The following is a 24,395-nucleotide window of genomic DNA, read 5'->3' on the forward strand; positions in this document are numbered from 1 at the left end:
GCTCTGAAGACATGACAGCAACAATAACTGGAGTAGTGCATCCCCTTGCAGACATGGCAAGTAAGATGGGTATACAACCACCTATGTGACCAGATGTTATTGCTCTGAAGACATGACAGCAACAATAACTGGAGTAGTGCATCCCCTTGCAGACATGGCAAGTAAGATGGGTATACAACCACCTATGTGACAAGATGTTATTGCTCTAAAAACCTGTAAGTAATGTAAGTAACAAATAACGGCACAGTGCATCCCCCTGCAGACGTGCGTGGTATGACGGGTCTACCACCACCTATGTATCGTGATGTTATTGCTCTGAAGACGTTTCAGTACCAATAACTGCGCAGTGCATCCCCCTGCAAATGTGGCAGGCATGAGAGGTATACACCTCCTTAAATATGCGTATGCATGGTACAACCTTAATTGGAATGTATGCCTCATAGCGTGTTCATGTTACAAACTGTTTTGTAGCATATGTATGATACAATCTCTGTGTAAGTGTATGCATGGTTCCAATTATCGCCCGTAAAGTTCCATGGTTCCAATTATCGAGCGTAAAGCTCTTTCAAGGCATATGCTTAGTACAACCATGTCATAACCTATGGATGTTACAGACCACCGCAGCGTATGCACAGTACAGACTATCGCAAAGTATACATGGTCCAAACTATCGTTGTGAATGCCTAGTACAACTCTATTTTCCCATATACATGTCAAAACATTGCAGCGAATGCATGAAGTGCATGCTTGTCACGACATAAACACTATGAAATGTATGCAATGAATAAATGTTATGAACATCTGCATGGTATAAATCCATGAAACGTGCACATTGAAACTTGATTAAGCATGGATGGTACAAATGCCATGAAACACGCATGACACAAATGCCACGCCTGCCCACCACAATGCCATGCACAGAACACCATGAATGCATAAACAGCACAAAAACTACGAATGCATGTACAACACAATGCATAGGCGTATACACAGCGTTAAAGGGGTACTCCGGTGGAAAACTTTTTTTAAATCAACTGGTGCCAGAAAGTTAAACAGATTTGTAAATTAGAAAAGAAAGAGGAATATGTGCAGCTCACAATTATATATTCCCTGAGGTCAAACTTACTATAGTTAATCATAATTGAAGCACAATCTTTTATTATTGTATTGGATTATAGTATTTATTCTCCTGGAGGTCTGGACAAAAAAAACTTTTTTTCCACAGATTTGAAAAAGTACTTCTATTAAAAAATCTCAATCCTTCCAGTACTTATTAGCTGCTGAATACTACAGAGGAAATTATTTTCTTTTTGGAACACAGAGCTCTCTGCTGAATCACGAGCACAGTGCTCTCTGCTGACATCTCTGTCCACTTTAAGAACTGTACAGAGTAGGAGAAAATCCCCATAGCAAACATATGCTGTTATGGACAGAGATGTCAGGAGAGAATACTATGCTTGTGATGTCAGCAGAGAGCTCGGTGTTCCAAAAAAGAAGAGTTTCCTCTGAAGTATTCAGCAGCTAATAAGTACTGGAAGTATTAAGATTTTTGAATAGAAGTAATTTACAAATCTGTTCAACTTTCTGGCACCAGTTTATTTAAAGAAAAAAACGTTTTCCACCGGAGTTCCCCTTTAAAGCTATGACACACACACACATCACAGACGCTATGAATGTATGCATTCAATAAATATACAAATACTGTACAAATACTAAGAATGTGTGCATGGTATTAAAACTATAAATGTGTGCACAGCATAAATGCTATGAATGTACACTTCAAACGCTTTTACAGGTATGTACTGTACAAATTCTATAATCGTATGCACAGAATGCCATAAATATATGCAAGGTATAAATGCTATGGACGTATACACAGTATAAATGCTATGCACATATACACACTATAAATGCTATGAACATACAAGTTATAAATGCTCTAAAGGTATACACACTATAAATGCTATGCACGTATACACACTATAAATGCTATGCACGTATACACACTATAAATGCCATGCACGTATACACACTATAAATGCTATGCACGTATACACACTATAAATGCTATGCACGTATACACACTATAAATGCTATGCACGTATACACACTATAAATGCCATGCACGTATACACACCATAAATGCCATGCACGTATACACACTATAAATGCTATGCACGTATACACACTATAAATGCTATGCACGTATACACACTATAAATGCTATGCACGTATACACACTATAAATGCTATGCACGTATACGCACTATAAATGCTATGCACGTATACACACTATAAATGCTATGCACGTATACACACTATAAATGCTATGCACGTATACACACTATAAATGCTATGCACGTATACACACTATAAATGCCATGCACGTATACACACCATAAATGCTATGCACGTATACACACTATAAATGCTATGCACGTATACACACTATAAATGCTATGCACGTATACACACTATAAATGCCATGCACGTATACACACTATAAATGCTATGCACGTATACACACTATAAATGCCATGCATGTATACACACTATAAATGCCATGCATGTATACACACTATAAATGCCATGCACGTATACACACTATAAATGCTATGCACGTATACACACTATAAATGCCATGCACGTATACACACTATAAATACTATGCACGTATACACACTATAAATGCTATGCGCGTATACACACTATAAATGCCATGCACGTATACACACTATAAATACTATGCACGTATACACACTATAAATACTATGCACGTATACACACTATAAATGCCATGCACGTATACACACCATAAATGCTATGCACGTATACACACTATAAATGCCATGCACGTATACACACCATAAATGCTATGCACGTATACACACTATAAATGCTATGCACGTATACACACTATAAATGCTATGCACGTATACACACTATAAATACTATGCACGTATACACACCATAAATGCTATGCACGTATACACACTATAAATGCCATGCACGTATACACACTATAAATACTATGCACGTATACACACTATAAATGCCATGCACGTATACACACTATAAATACTATGCACGTATACACACTATAAATACTATGCACGTATACACACTATAAATGCTATTCACATATACACAACTGCTATGCATGTATACACATTATAAAAGCTATGCATAGGAATTTGCGATAAAAATTCGAAATGCAAATATTCGCACCCAACACTACTCCTGATCAGATGGAGATCTGGAGAATTTGGAGAATTTCCCTATCCCATTCCTAGACAATTTTGGCAGTGCTTTCAGGGAATTATTCTGCTGTAAGGTGCTATCATAGTAATAACAAAACCTGTAACATGTTGCATTTAGGATCTGGAAAGACGACTCTTCTGGATGCAATTTCAGGAAGAATAGGACATAAAGGAACATTGCTTGGTGAAGTTTATGTGAATGGATCCCAGTTAAAAAAGGAACAATTCCAGGACTGCTTCTCCTATGTCTTACAGGTATAATTCATAAAAAGGACTGTACACATATACTGTACAGGTATCATGCACAAACAGGACTACACATATAGGTATTACACATAAACAGGACTTTACTATTGTTTGCTGAGTGTCCGACGTGTTGTGTGAGGTGGATTTTTTGTGGTATTTACTATTTTGGTGCACTACTCATGTACAATATGTAGCCTTTTATTTACTTACACAATTTTGCAACACAATACCTGAAAGAACGTATGCAGGAAAGCTTCTCATGACATAGCAATGAGATGTCAAGGAGCGCAAATGCTGACTGGATGCCAAATGGAGAAATTAGTGAATTACAGAGAGATCCTTGTTCAGCATTCTTCTCTCTGACATAAATAATGAACTCCTTCTTTGAGATGAAGACCTTAAGCACTATGGGGCCTTGTCAAAAACTTAAGAAGCAATGGGACACTACATAGAGATTTCCATGTATTGTATTGAATTTTTTTTTTATTGCTTCTTACAGCACGACAGTGTCCTCCCCTACCTGACGGTTCGAGAAACACTGACCTACACTGCAATGCTGGCGCTACAGAAACACTCCAAGAAAGCCATTAGGGAAAAGGTTATTTCTTCCTTGTCATTTTGTTAACACATGCCTGAACACTTCAGACCAGAAAACTGCTGAAACTTCTGCTTTTACAAAAGTGGTTGTCACACTTACTGCTACTTACCCTCTTAATTCCTATGGAAGCAGTAAGGGTTATCCAACAATTTAAATAAAAACAAAAAACTTCTAGTTTCCAGATTTCCTTCAGTAAATAAATAAATAATAATAATAAATAATTCTGGTACATAAAACCATAGAATTTAATGAGGGTGTCTTTTCCCTCAGGGTTGTATGCTTGCTTCTCTTCTATTCTCCGGCAGACTCCTAAGTCTTATTTTTTTTTTTTTGTATTTTCATGGATGGTTGCTGTGATTTTCATAGCTGTGGGGAAGGTTCTGCAGTATTAACAAAAATGTCATGGTCTTCGTGCAAGTGGTGCAAAATCAGAGTGAAAAAAAAAAGCAACAGAGAACACAAAAAAAGATGATTTAAAGGAGAACTCCGGCGCGCACTTTTTTCATTTTATCCCGTCCGGGCTGCAAAATAAAAGAAAACACACTTTCTCTTACCTGCCAACGAGCCCCCGGAGCTCCGGTACACTCCGGTACAGGTGTTCGGTCCCCGGGCTGTATTCTTCTTTCTTCCTGTTAGCCCATCACGTCACACGGAGCTTCAGCCTATCACTGGCCGAAGCGGGACATTGCTGCGGCCAGTGATAGGCTGAAGCTCCGTGTGACGTGCCGGGCTAACAGGAAGTAAGAAGAATACAGCCCGGGGACCGAACACCTGTACCGGAGTGTACCAGAGTGTACCGGAGCTCCGGGGGCTCGTTGGCAGGTAAGAGAAAGTGTGTTTTCTTTTATTTTGCAGCCCGGACGGGATAAAATGAAAAAATTGCGCGCCGGACTACTCCTTTAACTAAATAAAGTGATAAAGCAACCATGAGATGAACATTTTCTTCCACAGATAAATTTACTTATTTTAAGCTTGTTCCTTTCAGGTAGATTCTGTCATGGCTGAGCTGAGTCTGACTCATGTTGCTGATACGGTAATAGGAGGCCGTGTTTTCAACGGCATATCCAGCGGCGAAAGGCGGAGGGTTTCTATTGCAGCCCAACTAATTCAGGACCCGAGTAAGTTAAATGTTTACCTGTCTGTACAGAAGTCTGAATAATATATGATTAAAGAGTACCTGTCACCAAACTAAACTTTTAATATATTTTTCCTTATGTAATTATAAGATACTTTGCTATTTACATGCTGTTAAATTCTCAACCTTTATAGGTTTTTAATGTGGCTGAAAAACGGCCACTAGGTGGCTCTGTTCTGTTCCCTGCCGCAAGTCAAACAGTTAGTTTGGTCTCCTCCCGGCCTGGCAGGAGACCAAACTGAGGGAGTGCGTGCGGGGAATGGTGAGGCACAGCTCTCGCAGGCTTCAGTGACGTCTCCTGCTGGAAGCTCACACAATGTGAGCAAAGAGAAAGGTATGATACAGAGCTTTTTAAAGCTCGGAAAAAAAAATTGGGTGTTAGGAGTAGTTAGGGAATATAATCTGAGTTTGTTTAGAAAATATGGTTTGATGACAGGTACTCTTTAAGAGAGTGAAAAGCATATTATATATACCATCAAGTCTTCTCACCCTTCCCTGCTCTAAACTTGCTGTTTTCACCCTGGCTACTAGAGCATGAATAATCAGCTGAGCTCACTTGTCAGCTTTGCTGTATAGACTGGGGTTGATGAGCGGAGTTGTTTTATTATCATAGGAAGGTGGGCAAGCCAAGCCAAGCATGAATGTGTATGGGGTGGGGGGTAGGAAGAGCTGTTAGACAGCAGTTATTGAAAGTGGATGGGCACCTTTAGGGATGGAGGCAACCTGGTTGGGAGACACTGGCTAAGCAGTCATCACAAAACGTAATGTGAGTGAACATACTAAAGCTCACCTATATTTGCCAGATACAAGAAAAACATAAGGACCAGGCCGACTCAATGAATTATTTACTGATGGTTTTTTTTCCCCCCTTTTTTGTGTGACATGTTCTTTAAGACACCATTTCTGTGGTGCTGAATGAAGGGTCTGCTGCTCTTTGCGAAGATTTCACGCTGTTACTCTCCTGTCTCCTACAGAGATCATTTTACTTGATGAACCAACGACTGGTTTGGATTCAATGACGGCAAATCATATTGTTTTACTTCTTTCTCAGCTGGCTCGTAAGGACAGAATAGTGATTATTTCCATTCACCAGCCTCGCTCGGAACTATTCAAAGTAAGTGCCCAAAAATTGTATGCTTCCAGCTCAGATCCTTATATTACGTTCGGAGTGAACAGGTTATTGCGGATAGGTAAATAATGCTAGGGTTACAGTCTGTTTACTTCGCTCCAGGCTCTATCTTTAGTAAAATAATAATAATTATCCAGATTTACTACCGACATTTGTATATTGGCAAATATTTACACAGCACATCACCCTGGTAACATGTATTCCTTAGCTGTCCTTGGTTTAGTTGTAGAACTCACTCCATGCTAAATTTAAGCCAAGCTTTCCTTGAATTTCAAGCCTTCAGTGAAGAATGTTAGAAGTGTACATAAAAATACAGAAATTGCAATAACAACATTGAATTTTGATATATAAAACACAGTGTTTAAAATGGTTGTCTTATTAATACCACCCATTTTCGACTGCAGCCGGCCTGGCAATCAGCTGAGAAGTCCGAGTTCTCAAACCCCTTGGAGACCTTACAGCTGGCCATATACACTCGCTGGCCACTTTATTAGGTACACCTGTTTAATTGCTTGTTAACACAAACAGCTAATCAGACAATCACATGGCAGAAACTTGATGCATTTTGGCATGTAGACATGGTCAAGACAACATGCTGAAGTTTAAACAGAGCAACAGAATGGGTAAGAAAGTGTATTTAAGTGACCATGTCACATCATCTCATACATGAAAATGAGGTCACTGGACTCCAATGGCCTCCACAGTCATCAGACCCAAATCCAATAGATCACTTCTGGGATGTGGTGGGACAGGAGTTTCTCATCATGGATGTGCATCCGTCAAATTGGCAGCAACTATATGATGTCATCATGTCCATATGGATGAACCTTGTGATGTCATCATGTCCATATGGAGGAACTGTGTGATGTCATCATGTCCATATGGAGGAACTGTGTGATGTCATCATGTCCATATGGACGTACTGTGTGATTATCATGTCCATATGGAGGAACTGTGTGATGTCATCATGTCCATATGGAGGAACTGTGTGATGTCATCATGTCCATATGGATGAACTGTGTGATGTCATCATGTCCATATGGAGCAAGTGTGTGATGTCATCATGTCTATATGGAGGAACTGTGTGATGTCATCATGTCAATATGGAGGAACTGTGTGATGTCATCATGTCCATATGGAGGAACTGTGTGATGTCATCATGTCAATATGGATGAACTGTGTGATGTCATCATGTCAATATGGAGGAACTGTGTGATGTCATCATGTCCATATGGAGGAACTGTGTGATGTCATCATGTCCATATGGAGGTACTGTGTGATTATCATGTCCATATGGAGGAACTGTGTGATGTCATCATGTCCATATGGAGGTACTGTGTGATTATCCTGTCCATATGGAGGAACTGTGTGATGTCATCATGTCCATATGGAGGTACTGTGTGATTATCATGTCCATATGGAGGAACTGTGTGATGTCATCATGTCCATATGGCGGAACTGTGTGATGTCATTATGTCCATATGGCGGAACTGTGTGATGTCATCATGTCCATATGGAGCAAGTGTGTGATGTAATCATGTCCATATGGACCAAAATCTCTGAGGCACCTAAGAAAGTATGCAAAAAGAATGAAGGCAAAAGGGGGTCCAACAAAATACTAGCGAGGTGAACCTAATTAAGTGACCAGTGAGTGTACTTTCCCTGTAGTCCTACTTATCTTACTAAATAATGCTAGTCTGAACAAATAACCTGATTGATGCAGATGTCTTATTACAACAAACATTTATTTCTTATCAAAGATTTTTGATAGGATTGCTATTATGAGCTGTGGAGAACTTGTTTTCTGCGGTAACCCCCAAGAGATGATCTCCTTTTTTGATGATTGTGGATATGAATGTCCAGAACACTCCAACCCATTTGACTTTTTTGGTAAGAAAAAACTGTTTCACTATTTTTCTTAATGATTTCTTCAGTTCAAGTTTATTAAGGGGAAATATGTAATTTATGGAATGTTTCTCCATAGTGGACCTTACATCTGTGGACACGAGGACCAAAGAGCGCGAAATGGAAACATACAGTAGAGTTCATGCCATTGCAGGCGCCTACAGAGACTCGGAACCATTTCAGACCACGGTGGAATACAATGACTCATCCAAAAAGCAGCAAATCATCCCATTCAAGCGGAAAGAGGCTCCGAGTGAAATATGCAAGCTTGTGGTCTTATTAAGGTGCGGAAATTCATAATTTTATATGCTATTTTCCGTTGGTCATTAACCTATGACATTATCAGCATAGCACACCTTCAGTAATGTCTGTCAGGTCTATCAGGTCCTTCTCCACTTAAATTGTCTAGAACATCCTTACATGGAAGTGATAGATCTATGCCCTTGTAGGGCAGGTTAGGAAACAGGGCAAGACATCTGATGCTGAGGTGAGCCTATGGGACGTTCAAGATCAGGCTGGTCTGCTTAGACATGGCAACAAAACATCCCATAAATGAGGAGGCATTCATAAACTTTTTCAAAAAAGGAACGTTTAGGCTGCGTCGGGACATAAATCGGCAGAGTATGGATAAGGCTACAATTTTAGACAATTCCGACATGTTATTAGGATCCCTTGACAATAAGAAGATAATACTATGTGACTCCCCAGCTTTGATGTCCAGCAATCATCTGGGGAAACCTGTCTATAAGTGTTCAATTTCCCTACAGCGCCACCACAAGGGAAATAAGGTATTACAAAGTGCCCATGTCAAATGAGCATCTGTTTAATGCAGGACAAACAGATCCACAAGTGTGAGAGATGCTCTTTGTAACCACTCTCCACTTTGGTCAAGATATGTGAATCCTGAATAGAGGACCCCTGCCCCCCCCCCCCCCCCCACCCCCACCCTCACTATCAGGGAAGAAATAGAAAAATGGAATTTCTAACTGGACAACACATTTGAAATATTTAGCAATGTGGGGTGGAAATAAATGTTATTACAACATTGTGCCCTATTAGTACAATATGAATACGTGGAAATATTGGAAGAGCAATTTGTTATAACCTTGTAACAAAGCAACAGGTAAAGACCCACTGCGCTACTGAACCAGTCTGACTTAGAGCAATTCTCAGGGGAAGAGTCTAAGTATCCTCTAGATTGTATCCCTTTATGCAGAAGCTGAACTTCTGCAACTAGAGGGCACAGGGTTGTTATCCCCACATGGACCTAATGTGGGTAGAGACTGGTTTAATGGACTAGGTGGTGCTGGTGATGCAACCTAGGGATTCAGGCAAAAGAGCATAGTCAACAGTCTGGGTCAATTACCAGAGAGTTGATTTGGTACACAGGGGTCAGGAAGAGGCAGAGACTGATAAAAGGGTTGAGGCAGGCAGCATAAAAATTAGGGTTAGCAATCCGGGTCAGGTACAGGAGAGTCAATACAGTACATGAGGATCTGGCAGGAGCAGAGTCAGGAGCGACAAGCACAGGTCATACACAAATAACAGGATCAGATTTAGCTCACTTTCACTTTGAAACTACAATAACAAAGACACAGGATTATAGGCAGAGCAGCCTTACATACATAGTTCTGGCCAGAGATAAGTTGACAACAAATTATAAGTCCGCACACTGGCTTTTTAGGAATCAACAACACTTGCATGCACCCCACAAGCAGACGTAGAAGTGCCAGTAGCAGTAGCAAGGTGGCAGAAGGAGAAGAACAGACGACCGGTGGGAGGAACCTCCCTCCGGTCATTACAAACCTACCTTTCAGTATAATCTGCCTCTGTTCTTAAATTATTGTCAAGTCTTATTTTAGTAAATATGATAAATGGACAAATAACACTGTGTCTCTATTTTTCCTTCTGTTTTTAGGAGAACCATGAGAAATTTATCTAGGAATAAGATTGGCATTATCATGCGGCTATCCCAGAATTTAATATTTGCCCTTTTTATTGTATTTTTTCTTATTCGATTAAACAATGATGTGCTAAAAGGAGCAGTGCAAGATCGCGTAGGAGTCCTCTATCAATGTCTCGGTGGAACGTCATACACGGGATTACTTAATGCAGTTGCGTTATGTGAGTAGTTACAATCCAACATTTAGGTTTGAGCTTTATTAGAGGTCATACATCCCCAACTGCTATGTATAAGTAGTGTTGCTCACGAATATTCGCAATTCGAATATTATTCGCGAATATCGCATATTCGCGAATTCGCGAATTTCGCGAATATAGCGCTATATATTCGTAATTACGAATATTCGTTTTTTTATTTTTATTTTTTCTTCACAGTACACATCACAGTGATCATCCCTCTCTGCTTCCAGCTTGTGTGGTGTAAAGAAGGCTCTAATACTACTGCGTGAGACTGGCGTGCAGAAATTCGCATATGCGAACATTTGCATATGCTAATTTTCGCGTATGCGCATTTTTGCGTGCGCTAATTTTGTATATGCTATTATTCATATATGTAACTTTCGCATACGCGGATTTTCGCATATGCGAAAATAAAACGGGACTATAACGAGAATGCGAATATTCGCGAATATATGACGAATATTCGTCCATATATTCGCGAATATTCGCGAATTCGAATATGGCCTATGCCGCTCAACACCATGTATAAGGTGGGAGAAGGGTCATAGCATGTGAATAAGGCCAATGCCAGTGAGAGAGCTATGATGGCAATAGGGATGCAATAGAACAGGACAGTATTCCTACTGCAGTCTGGTAATCTTACTTCTAGATTTTTGTATGAATATATTATGATCCTTCTTGGGGCACATAGCTTGCCCAGCCCAAACAGTCCACAGTGATGTAATGTCTGAAATATCTGTTAGCCAGAGCAGACAGAGGCTACATAGAGAACCTTTTGCTCTAGAGGACCAAGCGTGTCCATGCATTACAAAGGTCAGACATTTAAATAGAAACCTGTGGGGAAGCAGAACACCTGCTACTGGATTTCCCTCCCTGCAGATTACTTTGTTTATAAAAATACATTGGGGTGAATTTACCAATACTGTCGGATTCGCAGTTGGTGGTGTTTGGACAAATTTATTATGTTGGTGCACGTTCCTTGGTAAATTTGTCCTGTCGTGCACCAAAATTTGTCCGCCTGTGCACCAAACTTTGTGTTGGTCATACAAGTAATATGCTGTTTCTGCCAAATATTTATCCAAACAGTGTTGGTAACCCCCCCCCAATAGTTGAAAGCAGATAAAAATAAAAATCTGTGAGGAAATAGGGAAACACAAGAAGGGTGAGGATCGCAATCACAATAGCTTATAATCTACAAAGAAATAGGGGACACAAAAAGGAGTGAGGACCCTGCTCACAAGAGCTTACAACCTGTGAGGAAATAAAGGGGGTCACAAGGAGGGTGGACCCCTACTAATCACAGTCTGCTGGCCAATTCTAAGACATCAATGTGTTTCCTAGAACACCTCTTTAATCCTTTTGCTCACATTGCTTATGCAGTTCCAGCTCTACGTGCGATCAGCGACCAGGAGAGCAAAGATGGTTTATACCAGAAGTGGCAGATGCTCTTGGCTTACATTATTCACATCCTCCCATTCAGCATCCTGGGTGTTATTTTATTTGGAGCGGTCCTTTATTGGTATGTTGGTTTTTCACCACATTATGCATAAACATTAAACATGAGGTCTAATGTTCACAGATACCCATCTGTATTGCAGGACAGTAGGATTAAATCCAGAGATCGCGAGATTCGGATGTTTCCTTGCTGCATCTTTTGTTCCACATCTGATGGGTGAATTGCTAACTCTTGCGGTCCTTGGAGTGGTGAACAATCCTAACATTGTCAATGCTGGGGTGGCCTTGCTGAACATTGCTGGGATACTTGTAGGAGCAGGATTGTTAAGGTGAAATCCTTGAACCAACCTAGAGTTATTAAAATTTTTACTCAGTCTTTTAAAGCTCAAGTCCAGCATTGCTCTTTCACCTGCTCTGCAAAGTACAGCGTGGATGGACTGTGTACACATACAGAGGCACCCATACCGACGCTCAGTGAGTTCCAAGAACAAAAACTTTTATTACAAAAGGGCTCGTGCATGGAACTCGCTGGTTGTCATTTAGTTGCCTTAGCAACTGTACTGGCCAGCATGTGCAGCCCCACAACTAACTTTGCAGAATGAGCAGGAGAGCAATGCTGGACCTGCACTTTAAAGGAGTACTCCCGTGGAAAACTTAAAATTTTTTTTAAATCCACTGGTGCCAGAAAGTTAAACAGATTTGTAAATTACTTCTATAAAAAAAAAATCTTAATCCTTCCAGTACTTTTTAGGGGCTGTATACTACCAGGGCTGTGGAGTCGGAGTCGAGGAGTGGGATTAAATTTTGGCTACCTGTAGTTGGAGTCGGCAAACAATGCCCCGACTCAGACTAAATTTAGATTGGAATAAAAAAAAAAGCAAATTTAAATGTCCCAATTCACAAAAAGGTATAATTAATGACTTCTCTACTGTAAGAATAAAGACCAATGCATGCAGTGCCTCACGTAACCGCAAAACGAACACATTAAGTGACCGTGAAGAAGGATGCTTTTCATGTGCTTCCCTATATGGCACACAACGCACAATTAGGAGCAGCAATACTTTCCATAGTGTTGTGTTCTGCTGTTACAGGGAACCCATGGGTAACCTAGCCTCTCACTGACAAGGGATTAAGTAAATATGTTTTTTGCAGGACTAGAGACACTTGTATAAGTGAAGGGAATGGAGGGTCAATAGTTCAAGACTGAAGCTATAAACCATTGGAAAAACTGCTGCCATTCAGCTAAGGCTATAAAAACTTGTAAACTCCGATTGTTAGCTTAAACTTTAAACATGACTATGGGATTCTACCAGGGAAATCATGTTTTAGAATAAATGCCCCTTCCTGGATCCTCCTACTGCCCTATCTTCAGCAGCAGAACAGCACACAAAAAGGAGAAGGCAGCAGCTTCTGCCCAACTACCTTTCTCTGCTAGAAGAGCTTAGAAGAACTTGGTGGAACAGCTTCTTGGATTCAACTGTAAGTGTTTATAAATACATTTGCATATTAATACAGAGGAGTCGGAGCCGGGGAGTCAGAGTCGAAAGTACAAAAAACTGTGGAGTCGGAGTCGGAACATTTATCTGACTCCACAGCCCTGTATACTACAGAAAAATGCTTTTTCTTTTTGGATTTCTCTGATGTCATGACCACAGTGCTCTCTGCTGACCTTTGCTGTCCATTTTTGGAACTGTCCAGAGCAGGAGAAAATCCCCATAGCAAACATATGCTGCTCTGGACAGTTCCTAAAATGGACAGCAGAGGTCAGCAGAGAGCACTGTGGTCGTGACATCAGAGAAATCCAAAAAGAAAAGCATTTCCTCTGTCGTATACAGCCCATAAAATGTATTGGAAGGATTAAGATTTTTTTATAGAAATAATTTACAAATCTGTTTAACTTACTGGCACCAGTTGATTTAAAAAAAAAAAAAGTTTTCCATGGGAGTAACCCTTTAAGTCTTGTATAATAAATTTCTATTTACTGATGTTAGAAATTGACAAGAGATCAATTACGTGGCTTCCTGCACAAGTGGTAAGTCAGAGAAATTCTTACTTCCCTACATTTTGCTTTTTTTCTACACATGCTCTGTTCTGTATGGTTTTCCTCAGCTGAAATCCACCACATTTTCTATGGAAACCTCAGTAAAAATGTTGGATCTTTGTGAAAATGGTGGGAACACACCCCTTTTAGGTGACCACGCCCCCTTTCCCCGAAGGCCATGACCCTTTTGTCGGGTTTACTTAGTAAAATTGAGAGTTAGTTGTTTTTTTTCAATTCTGGCGCAAATTCTGGCTCAGACAGAATTTCTGGCGCAATGCGCCAGAATCTGGCACACAACCTGACAAAACATGTCGGGTTTGCAATAGTAAATGAGGGCCAATGTACAGTAGCTCACTAGCATATCTTGTAGTAAATTTGGCATTTAATTAGCCCATGCACCCTTTACATCAAGCTCTACCCACTTGTAAAAAAAAATTGGCGCAGCTGGTGTAACGGCAAATAGTTGCATATTTTTGCTCAAACCAAGTCTAATATATTAATAGGGATTAATCCCTAGTATTCAGATGAAATCCTAAATCTATTTATAATTTCTTTCAGGAGTTTACAGGAAATGCCTCGGGTGTTCCAGCTTTTAAGCTACATTACATACCAGAGATATTCATGTGAACTTCTAGTGGTCAATGAGTTCTATGACTTGCAGTTGACTTGCGGTAAGTTATTGCAAAATGTACATGTATTAATAGAGAGCCATATGACATTGATTAATGTAAAGATTATATTTCTCTGGTCAGAATGTATACCGGTATATGAAAACCAAAACCCCCAATATCAGAAGAAATTACAACATAAACATCAAGGAATAATATATAATTATATAGATATAATATTTATTTGTAACCACTTTCCACTCCATGATGAAAATGTAAATCATTGGCATGTAAATCAGTTCACACATCATGATGTCTATATTTGACATAATAGCCTGAAACCAAAATTTTGCCCATAGCAGCTAATCACAGTTCAGCTTTCATTTTACCAGAGGTCACTAAGATATAAAGACAAGCTGGGAATGGTAGCTGAGTGCAAAACCAGACAGTTTTAGCTCAAGGCCGCTCATGTAGCCTATACAATGGTGAACCGGCTCTAAAAGGCCCAGATAGACCACCAGTAGAGAGGACTGTTTGATCTGCCGACCAGCATGAGCAGCTTCCACAGTTTTCTTGTCTATCATCCAGACACAAGTGGATCCTTCATTACACACCCTTGTCTTTGCCCGGACCATTTCCAGGTGCTTAGCAGAAGGAAATTTCGGTGTCACAGAATCCATTACATGTCCTGCCATTGACATACAATTACTGTCATCTTCATTTGCACTGTTCTAATAAACAAGAAAACTAAAAGGTTATGGACTGGAACCCTCTAATCTTTAGTGATGAATCCAGGATCTGTTTGTGATCTGACGATGGTCGTGTTCGAGTATCGAGGCCTTGTGGTGAGCGCTTAAATCCTGCCTTTGCTGTGGAGTGACACACTGCCCCATCTGCTGGTGTGATGATCTGGGAGCCATCACATATGACAGTCAGTCACCCTAGTAGTCATATGAGGGATACTAACAGCATAGAGAGATATGGAGGACATCCTGGGGCCATATGTGTTGCCTCTCATGGCTTCAACCAGCTTCGGCAACCTATGAGTGTGCAGGATCCCAGCTGCAACATCTGTGGGCAAATGGATGCCAAACAGAACCTGTATACATCCATGCTCAACCATATCTCATCTTGTATCCAGGCTAGAGGTGTCCCACAGATTCTTAGATAGACCACTAGAGCCCCCTTTCAATTTTACAGTTTTTCCTAATAAACTTATCCTTATTGCTCTAATATTGTTATCACCTCCATATATCATCATCACATTCACACACACAAAGTTTCATTCAATTCCAAAACTTTCTCTTGGTGCGTTATTTTTTATTTTAATGAATGAAACTTTATACCCAAAATGATACAAATGGAAAGTACATGTGCAATAATAAAGCCAGCTCCATTAAGCTGTGGTGGTGAAAAAATAAATACATGATAAGATCTGGAGTCTGGTCTTTCAGGGCAATAGAAATGCAGGATCCCTAAGGGGTTAAAGATCAATATAATTAGTTTATTAAAATAAACTTTTTATACAGATCCAGCTTAAAGGAGTACTCTGGGATATGAAAACTTATATCCCGGAGTTCCGCGATCTCCCCTACAGGGCCCCGGAAGTCCGCAGGAATGGGGTGTGTTCGACCACTGCATGAATCGGCGGCTGACATGCCTCCTCAATACAACTCTATGGGAAAGCCGCTGCATTCTGCAATCTCCAGCTCTGCCATAGAGCTGCATTGAGGGAGCATGTCGGCCGCCGAGTCAAGCGGTGGTCGATATGCTCTATTTTGCAGTCGGACTCCCTACGATCTGAAACTTATCCCCTCCCCTATCCTTAGGATAAGGGAAAAGTTTTTATATCCCTTTAAGGCTGAATTTACACGCTGTGGCTAATTAGTGGTACCGCAGCTAATTACTGCATGCCGAAATAGCAGTAAAAGTGGGACATTATACCTCAATTTGTAAGCTTGGTAATTTGTGGACCAGAAGCATGCGGTAATTCACTAGCTGTATCGCTAATGAAAAGCAGCGTGTGAACATAGCCTAAAGGGGGTGACCAATTTTAACAATCACTAGAATGAAAAGCTGATCATAGGGTTCCCTGCATTGAGCTGTAGTTTATAAAAGATTCTGACATAAATGGTCCAATTCATGTGCAGCGCCACCACTGCAGAAATAAAGTATTGCACAATACCCATTGAAATAAAAAATAAAAAACTATCTATGTAATGTACGGACATGCTGGGTCCTTCAGAGAAAAATATGCTTTTCTTGTCACGGTTCTAGGCCCAACAAATGAACTGTGCAGTATTAGGGTATGTTCATAAATAATCTGCTGAGGAAATTCCTTTGCACACTTTATACTGCTGATTTTCTGAAGTGGAAAATATGCAGCAGATTATGTTGCTTCCTATTGACATCAATGGGTCCGCAGCAGATTGTGTATGTGAACGTACACCAAGGGTACGGTCCCACGCAGCGCTAACGCACCGTATTTCAGGCTGTGCAAAATGTGCTGCGCAGCGGTAAAATAAGCTGCATATTCTGCAATGAGCAAACACACAGGGCTACTCAGCGGCACCCCTGTGTGTTCAGTGAGGTTTGGGGGCGGGGCTGCCGCCGAGTAGCCCAGCGTGTATGCTCATCGCATAATACGCAGCGTATTTTACCACGGTGCAGCCTGAAATACACTGTGTAAGCACTATGTGGGACCGTACCTTAAAAGGTTTTTTTTCCATCTACCAAAAATATGCATTCCCGAACACATCCAGCCTGCTTCCAGAAAGTTATGCAGATTTGTAAATTACTTCTATTAAAAAATCTTAATCCTTCCAATAATTATCAGCTGCTGAAGTTGAGTTGTTCTTTTTTGTTTTGCAACAGTGCTCTTTGCTGACATCTCTGCTTGTCTCAATGAACTGCACAGAGTAGAAGAGGTTTTCTATGGGGATTTGCTTCTACTCTGGACAGTTCCCGAGACAGGTGTCAGAGAGTACTTAGACAGAAAAAGAACAACTCAACTTCTGCAGCTCCTAAGTACTGAAAGGATTAAGATTTTTTTTAATAAAAGTAATTTACAAATCTGTTTAACTTTCTGGAGCCAGTTGATATATATAAAAAAGTTTTTCCCTGGTAACCCCTTTAAGGCATGCAAAAAGTGTAGTAACCATTAATGGGGTACTACGGTGGAAAACTTTTTTTTTTTTTCTTAATCAACTGGTGCCAGAAAGTTAAACAGATTTGTAAATGACTTCTATTAAAAAATCTTTACCATTCCAGTACTTTTTAGCAGCTGTATGCTACAGAGAAAATTCTATATGTTTTGTATTTCTTTTTTGTCTTGTCCACAGTGCTCTCTGCTGACACCTGATGCCCGTATAAGGGACTGTTCAGAGCAGGAGAAAATCCCCATTACAAACCTATGCGACTCTGGACAGTTCCTGACATGGACAGCAGGTGTCAGCAGAGAGCACTGTGGACAAGACAAAAAAGAAATTTAAAAAGTATAGAATTTTCTCTGTAGCATACAGCTGCTAAAAAGTACTGGAAGGGTAAAGATTTTTTAATAGAAGTCATTTACAAATCTGAAATAATGAAAACCTATAGCTTATGCCTCTAGAACCTCACCAATGGTGCATAATGGTGTGGGCACAGATAGATATAACAGCGTTTACTCAAATTGTTTTTAATTCAAATTATAAAATATAAAATATAATATATAAATAAGTAAAACAGTAACACAATATCACATTACACTGGCACTTATCTAATGAAAATCTCACTGGGCCCTAGTGAGATATCCAAAATGTAAAAAAATTAATAAAATATATGAATAAATTAATATTCAGATGAGTCCATAAATCTGCAGATAAAAAATAAGATAAAAATAAAAATAAAATAATTCCGCAAAAGGTGTTTGGATTTGTGGCAAAATGATTGTAACATTAAGTCAATAAAAAAGTTGATGAATGGATGATACAGAATATCTCTCACCACTGCTTCTGGCTTGATCTGTTGTAATAGATGAGTCGCAGCCTTGTGTTCCTCGTGTGCCCCAATGAGTAGAGGGGGGCACAGATTGATAGATCTCCCTTAGCAGCCCTGTTAGCAGGGGGGCGCAAGTAGATGTTGCGCACCGTGAGCTCCGATGGCAGGGGAGCATGCAGCAGTTTCAGCGCTGGGGACCTCGTTCGCTGACCGGCTTAGCACAGACGGCACTAGTCTGGCACTCAGGCAGGAGTGTCAGTCGGCTCGGGTGCGACAACGGGTCTGATGATGGTGGTACGCCGGGAGCGATGGAAGGTCCGGGATTGGCGTCCCACGTGGAAGCAGGAGATGAGGCTATGCGATGCAGCAGATGGTAAGGTTACAGCCAGGCAGGGCGGAGTAGGGCAGATTTAACTCCTCTGTTGCCAAGATGTTTGCAGATGGACACTGATGGTAACTGTGTGAATAGTGCCAGATTTCTAAACGCGTTTCGGGGTACTGGGAAACAAAGACCTCCGACCCCTTCCTCAGTAGAAATGTGAGGAAGGGGTCGGAGGTCTTTGTTTCCTGTATCATCCATTCATCAACTTTTTTATTGACTTTATGTTACAATCATTTTGCCACAAATCCAAACACCTTTTGCGGAATTATTTTATTTTTATTTTTATCTTATTTTTTATCTGCAGATTTATGGACTCATCTGAATATTAATTTATTCATATATTTTATTAATTTTTTTACATTTTGGATATCTCACTAGGGCCCAGTGAGATTTTCATTAGATAAGTGCCAGTGTAATGTGATATTGTGTTACTGTTTTACTTATTTATATATTATATTTTATAATCTGAATTAAAAACAATTTCTGAGTAAACGCTGTTATATCTATCTTTGCCCACACCATTATGCACCATTGGTGAGGTCCTAGAGGCATAAGCTATAGGTTTTCATTATTTTACATTATTGTTGCCGGTGGGGTCCGGCTTTCGCTTTAACTGCCTCGGTCCTTCTGTTGTGAGCTGCACCTTATTTTTAAGTTTTCATTTACAAATCTGTTTAACTTTCTGGCACCAGTTGATTTAAAAAAAAAAAAAGTTTTCCACCGGAGTACCCCTTTAATTATAAATAAATAAATGTCTTATAATGCAGGACAATGCTATGGTTGTAAACTATTGAAAAACATTGTGCAGTTTTTTCAATGCAACATTTTTATTCTCAGGGGGTCCAAACAATACAGAAGCCAACGCACTATGTCCGTTCACTAATGGCAACGATTTCTTAGACAGAACTTACCCGGGAGCAACAGAAAGAATCACCTTTGACTTCCTCATGCTCTACGCCTTCGTTCCTGCCATGATCATTGGCTGTATAATAAGTTTCAAGATAAGAGACATCTTGGTTCGTAGATAGGCCTCTCTGGGAAAATTGCTGGGATAGTCGTTTTGCTTCATTATAATATTACTAATAAATGCTAATAAATTGCTAATGTTATTAAAGGAACAGTAAACCTAGAAATGAATGATAAAAGATAAAACAGGAGATGATTTTGCCCTCACACTTTGTTTGTCATTGTACAGGATTTTTTTTTCATATTCCTGTGACATTCTTATAGAAGTGCTGCAAAGAAGGTTTTGCTTCGGGAATACCAATTTTTTTTGATTTTCTGTAAAAATAAAAAAATAAACTATACTCACTTGCACCCATCATCCTCCCACAGCTGCTGTTCTGACATTGCTAGGTCCCCGCTGCTCCCCGCATCCTGTGACATTTTGTTCCTGCAGGAAATTCACACTCAGCCATTCACTGATGGGGGTGGGTCACCATTGTGGCCGGTGATTGGCTGAGCAGGCATTACCTGCATGAACGAAAGGCCACTGTAACTGGAGAGCAGCGGGGACCATCGGAATGGCAGTGCGGGGGATTGGGGCAAGTAATGCTTCATTGTGAGACTGTGTTCACATGTTGCTGCTAATAACTCGGTACTGCAACTAATTACTGCATGCAAATTCAAGTAGAGAAACAAGCAGACATGGTCGCACATCCACAACATGCACTTTGATCTAAGGCTTCTCAGCAAAATTTATTAAACTAGCAGGTTGCTAGTATATATTATGATCATGAAGTGCAAGCCCGCTAACCACTTCACGGCCACTTGTAGGTAGCGGGTCCCTAAAATCCCTGGCATATAATGGTGCCGCACTAAGCAGCGACCACCACCGCCAGTACACCAGTGCCCACAGGGGGAACAACCCACTGTCAGAGCAGCCCCAATGCCACTTGAACCAGTCCCTGGGCCGCGCCTCCCCACAGACATGGCACCGTGGCAGCAATGGACGCCACACAGCACCGCACCAAAGTGAACAGTCTTTGACTGGGAGCACATGGTAAGTGAGCTTTTACACCTGTTCACTCTGGTTCGGTGCTGTGCGGTGTCCATTGCTGCTGCGGCGGTGTGTCTGCGAGGACGCGCGGCCCAGGGACTGGTTTGAGTGGCATTGGGGCTGCTCTGCCAGTGGGTTGTTCCCCCTGTGTGAACTGGTGTTGCGGCAGTGGTGGTCGCTGCTCAGTGCAGCACCATTTTATGCTAGGGATGTTAGGGAACCGCTAATTAAAGGTGGCCGTGATGTGGCTAGCGGGCTTGCACTTCATGATCATAAAGTACACTAACGACCTGTTAGTTTAATAAATTTTGCTGAGAAGCCTTAGATCAGGGGTCTCAAACTCATATTATCTGGGCGCTATTAGAGTTAGCGGCTGGGACGCATTACGCCCCTCACATATAATGCCCCCATCATGCGCCCCTCATCATCCACCAGCAACACCCCCCACCAGCAGTAACACCCCCATCATTCATCCACCAGCAACCCCCCCCCCCCATTCCTCCTACCCCCCTGTGGTAATAGCATGAGCTGACAGATGATGAGGGTGCTACTGTTGGGGGGGGGGGGGGGAAGCATTAGGTAGGCAGCAGTTTCCCCACATTAGGAAGGTAGCAGTTTCCCCACATTATGTAGCATAGTTTCCCCACATTAGGTAGCCGTAGCACAGATTCCCCACATCAGGTAGCCGTAGCACAGATTCCCCACATTAGGTAGCCGTAGCACAGATTCCCCACATTATGTAGCCTTGGCACAGATTCCCCACCTGGACTAGGCTACTTAAATCTGCCTGTGGGGACTTCCTGGCGGAGGTGCGTGCTAAAAGTAATGTCATCGCATGTGCAGCATGTCGGCGTCCCTGCGCGGCGATTGCAATGACGTCACTCACTGCGCGCACCTCCACCAGGAAGTCACTGCAGACAGATGTAAGCAGCAGTTTAATGACGGGGTAAGACTGGTTGCCCAGTCATATGTGCACCGGGTCCCATGTAGCAGTGTTTGCCGAAGTGTGTAAAGTCTTCTGCATTTAGCCCTGCTTGCCCGAAGCAGGGCTAAATGCTTGAAGAAATCACCTGCCCGGCGCCCGGAACTGCATGTCCCAGGCGTCGGGCAATACAAATTCCAGTTCCCTGGTGCGGTCCGCAAAATTCCCCGCAGGCCGGGGGCGTGAGATCCCTGCCTTAGATCAAGGTGCATGTTGTGTATGTGCGATTATGTCTGTTTTTTTTTCTGAATGCATTTGTGACACAATTACTGCATGGGTTTGTGACACACATGGCCAAAATCTCAGTAACACACATTTTACTGCAATGATGCAAATCACATCATTTTGGTCATTTGTTGAAAAACAAGGCAAAAATTGTGCGGAAGTGTGGTAACCAATAATTAGCCGCAATGTGTAAACTCTAAGTCCAGGTTTACATGGCGGAATATGTGCAGAATAGCCGAACAGAAAACACTTGCAGCCTTTCCACACAACTGCCGATCCGGCGGGCGCCAGGACCACATGTAAATGCATCATCTCATAGACAGCAATGACTTTTTTTTGGAAAGTCCGCAGAAAGAATGTCTATTCTTTCTGTGGATGCCGGAATCAGAATTTCCTGTGGTAGAAACATCTGGTGCAGAAATTCTGCAGTGTGAACAGTGCAGCAGAATCCCAAAGTTCACACTACATGGAGTTTCAAATTAGATGCAGCGGTGTCCTTCTGCAGATAGGCTGTTTGCATCAAAGCAATATCGTTCCCACCCAAACTCTCATCCACAAATAGAGTTGACACACTAGGGCATAGAGGGGAAGATCCATAGTGCAGACCATCCAATTTATATTGCCAAACCAAGCAGTTTATTATACTCACAATTAGATAAAACAAAAGCGCTTATCAAAACAATCCAAATAGACCAAATCAGTCCAAGCCCAACCTAGCTTTCACCACACGGCTTCTTCAGGGGCTTCTTTCTGCCACCAGTCTTGTTTTGAAGTAGGAGGAGGGACATGGCTGACCCCATATAGAAGAAATGCTTTATGTATTTCTCATAGTTTTGATTGTAATATAAGTTAAACTATGATCAATGGCGAGCAGGAGATTAAGGGGGAAGTTTCTGTGATGTTTTCTTATTTTTTTGACTATTTTCTACATTTAGTGTTCCTTTACAGCTTACAGTATGTTTTTATGAACCAAGTCAGCATTCTATTAATTTTGTTGTTTCAAAGGGATAGCACAGCCCCAGACATCTCATCTTCTACCCAAAGGATAGAGGATAAGAGGTCTCATCGCAATGGGTTCGCCCACTGGGACCACCTGCAATCTCGGTGTCGGCTTCGGGCGGCCGTGGTCGTGATGTCACGCCAAACCCCCTCCATTCATGTCTATGGAAGGGGGCGTGAGGGCTGTGGTCGCTTGTCACGCTTCCCTCCCATAGACATGAATATGAGGGGGTGTGGCGTGACATTACGATCACTGCAGCCCGAAGCCAGCGTTCTGAACACAAATGTTCATCGCGGGTGGTTACATCAGCTGGAACCCCTGAGATCAGACATCTTATCCCCTGTCCTTTGGATAGGGAATAAGGTGTCTAGGGGCAGAGTACCACTTTAAACTTTTTTATTTCTATTAGACATAAGGGATTCATTCAGACTGGCTACTAGTCAGAATACAATTTAGTAAATCAATCTGCCTAGATTTTACCTCAATGTCAAAATGTGAATCACAAACGCTGCAGGTTGATTCACCCAAGAAATGCTGATTGGGGTGAGGGGCAATAAGACTATATGGAAATATGGACTTGAAATGTTAAATGAAACTCAAATGCATTATTAACTTATGGACAATAGAAGGAACCATTTGTGGACTAAACCAACAATTATTTAAATGGGAATTATAACTTCAGTAGGAATCAAAATCACCATTTAAATGACAGCTACACTAAGCTTCTTATGGGCCTCCACTCACAATACAGCAAAAGACTATGGGGGACATTTATCAAAACCTGTCCAGAGGAAAAGTTGCCCAGTTGCCCATAGCAACCAATCAGATCGCTTCTTTCATTTTTAACAAAGCCTCAGCCAAATGAAAGAAGTGATCTGATTGGTTGCTATGGGCAAATGAGCAACCTTTCCTCTGGACAGGTTTTGATAAATCTCCCCCTACAGCCCTTCTAGGACCTTTCACATGGTTATGGCATTTCATCAGTTCTGTTTATTTTTGATAAATAGCACTTTTTTTCCACTGGTCACTGGGCCTTCACAATCAGCAATCATTTTGTTATCAGAAGGAAGAATAAGGCCGGGTTCACATTACGGAATCTCCAGCCGGCAGCCGTAACGGTCCCCATAGATGGCAACATATTCCATGCGGTATTCCGCCAAAAGAAGGAACAAGTTTATTCCTTTGGTGGATGAATTTCAGGGGCGGAGAGCTTTGCACTGAAATTCTGTAGTGTGCACTGTGCGCTGAAATCCCATTGACAGCAATGGGACTTTGTGGCATGGGAATTTCTGCGCAGAATTGCACTTGGA

General features: G+C 41.3%; 1 protein-coding gene across 1 annotated transcript in view; it reads right to left on the minus strand.

The window, feature by feature from the left end:
• Positions 1 to 20,201, minus strand: part of LOC130361076 (ATP-binding cassette sub-family G member 8-like) — a 49,406-nt gene extending 29,205 nt beyond the window's left edge. The window contains exons 1-2 of the mRNA XM_056563641.1: positions 20,192 to 20,201; positions 19,791 to 19,942 (exon numbers count right to left, since the gene is read on the minus strand). Coding sequence (XP_056419616.1) covers positions 19,791 to 19,942; positions 20,192 to 20,201 — 162 coding nt within the window. The remainder of the gene's footprint in view (positions 1 to 19,790; positions 19,943 to 20,191) is intronic.
• Between the last annotated feature and the right edge of the window lie 4,194 nt (positions 20,202 to 24,395).

The sequence above is a fragment of the Hyla sarda genome, chromosome 3 (genome assembly GCF_029499605.1).
Source record: "Hyla sarda isolate aHylSar1 chromosome 3, aHylSar1.hap1, whole genome shotgun sequence".
In the NCBI taxonomy this organism is placed as follows: domain Eukaryota; kingdom Metazoa; phylum Chordata; class Amphibia; order Anura; family Hylidae; genus Hyla; species Hyla sarda.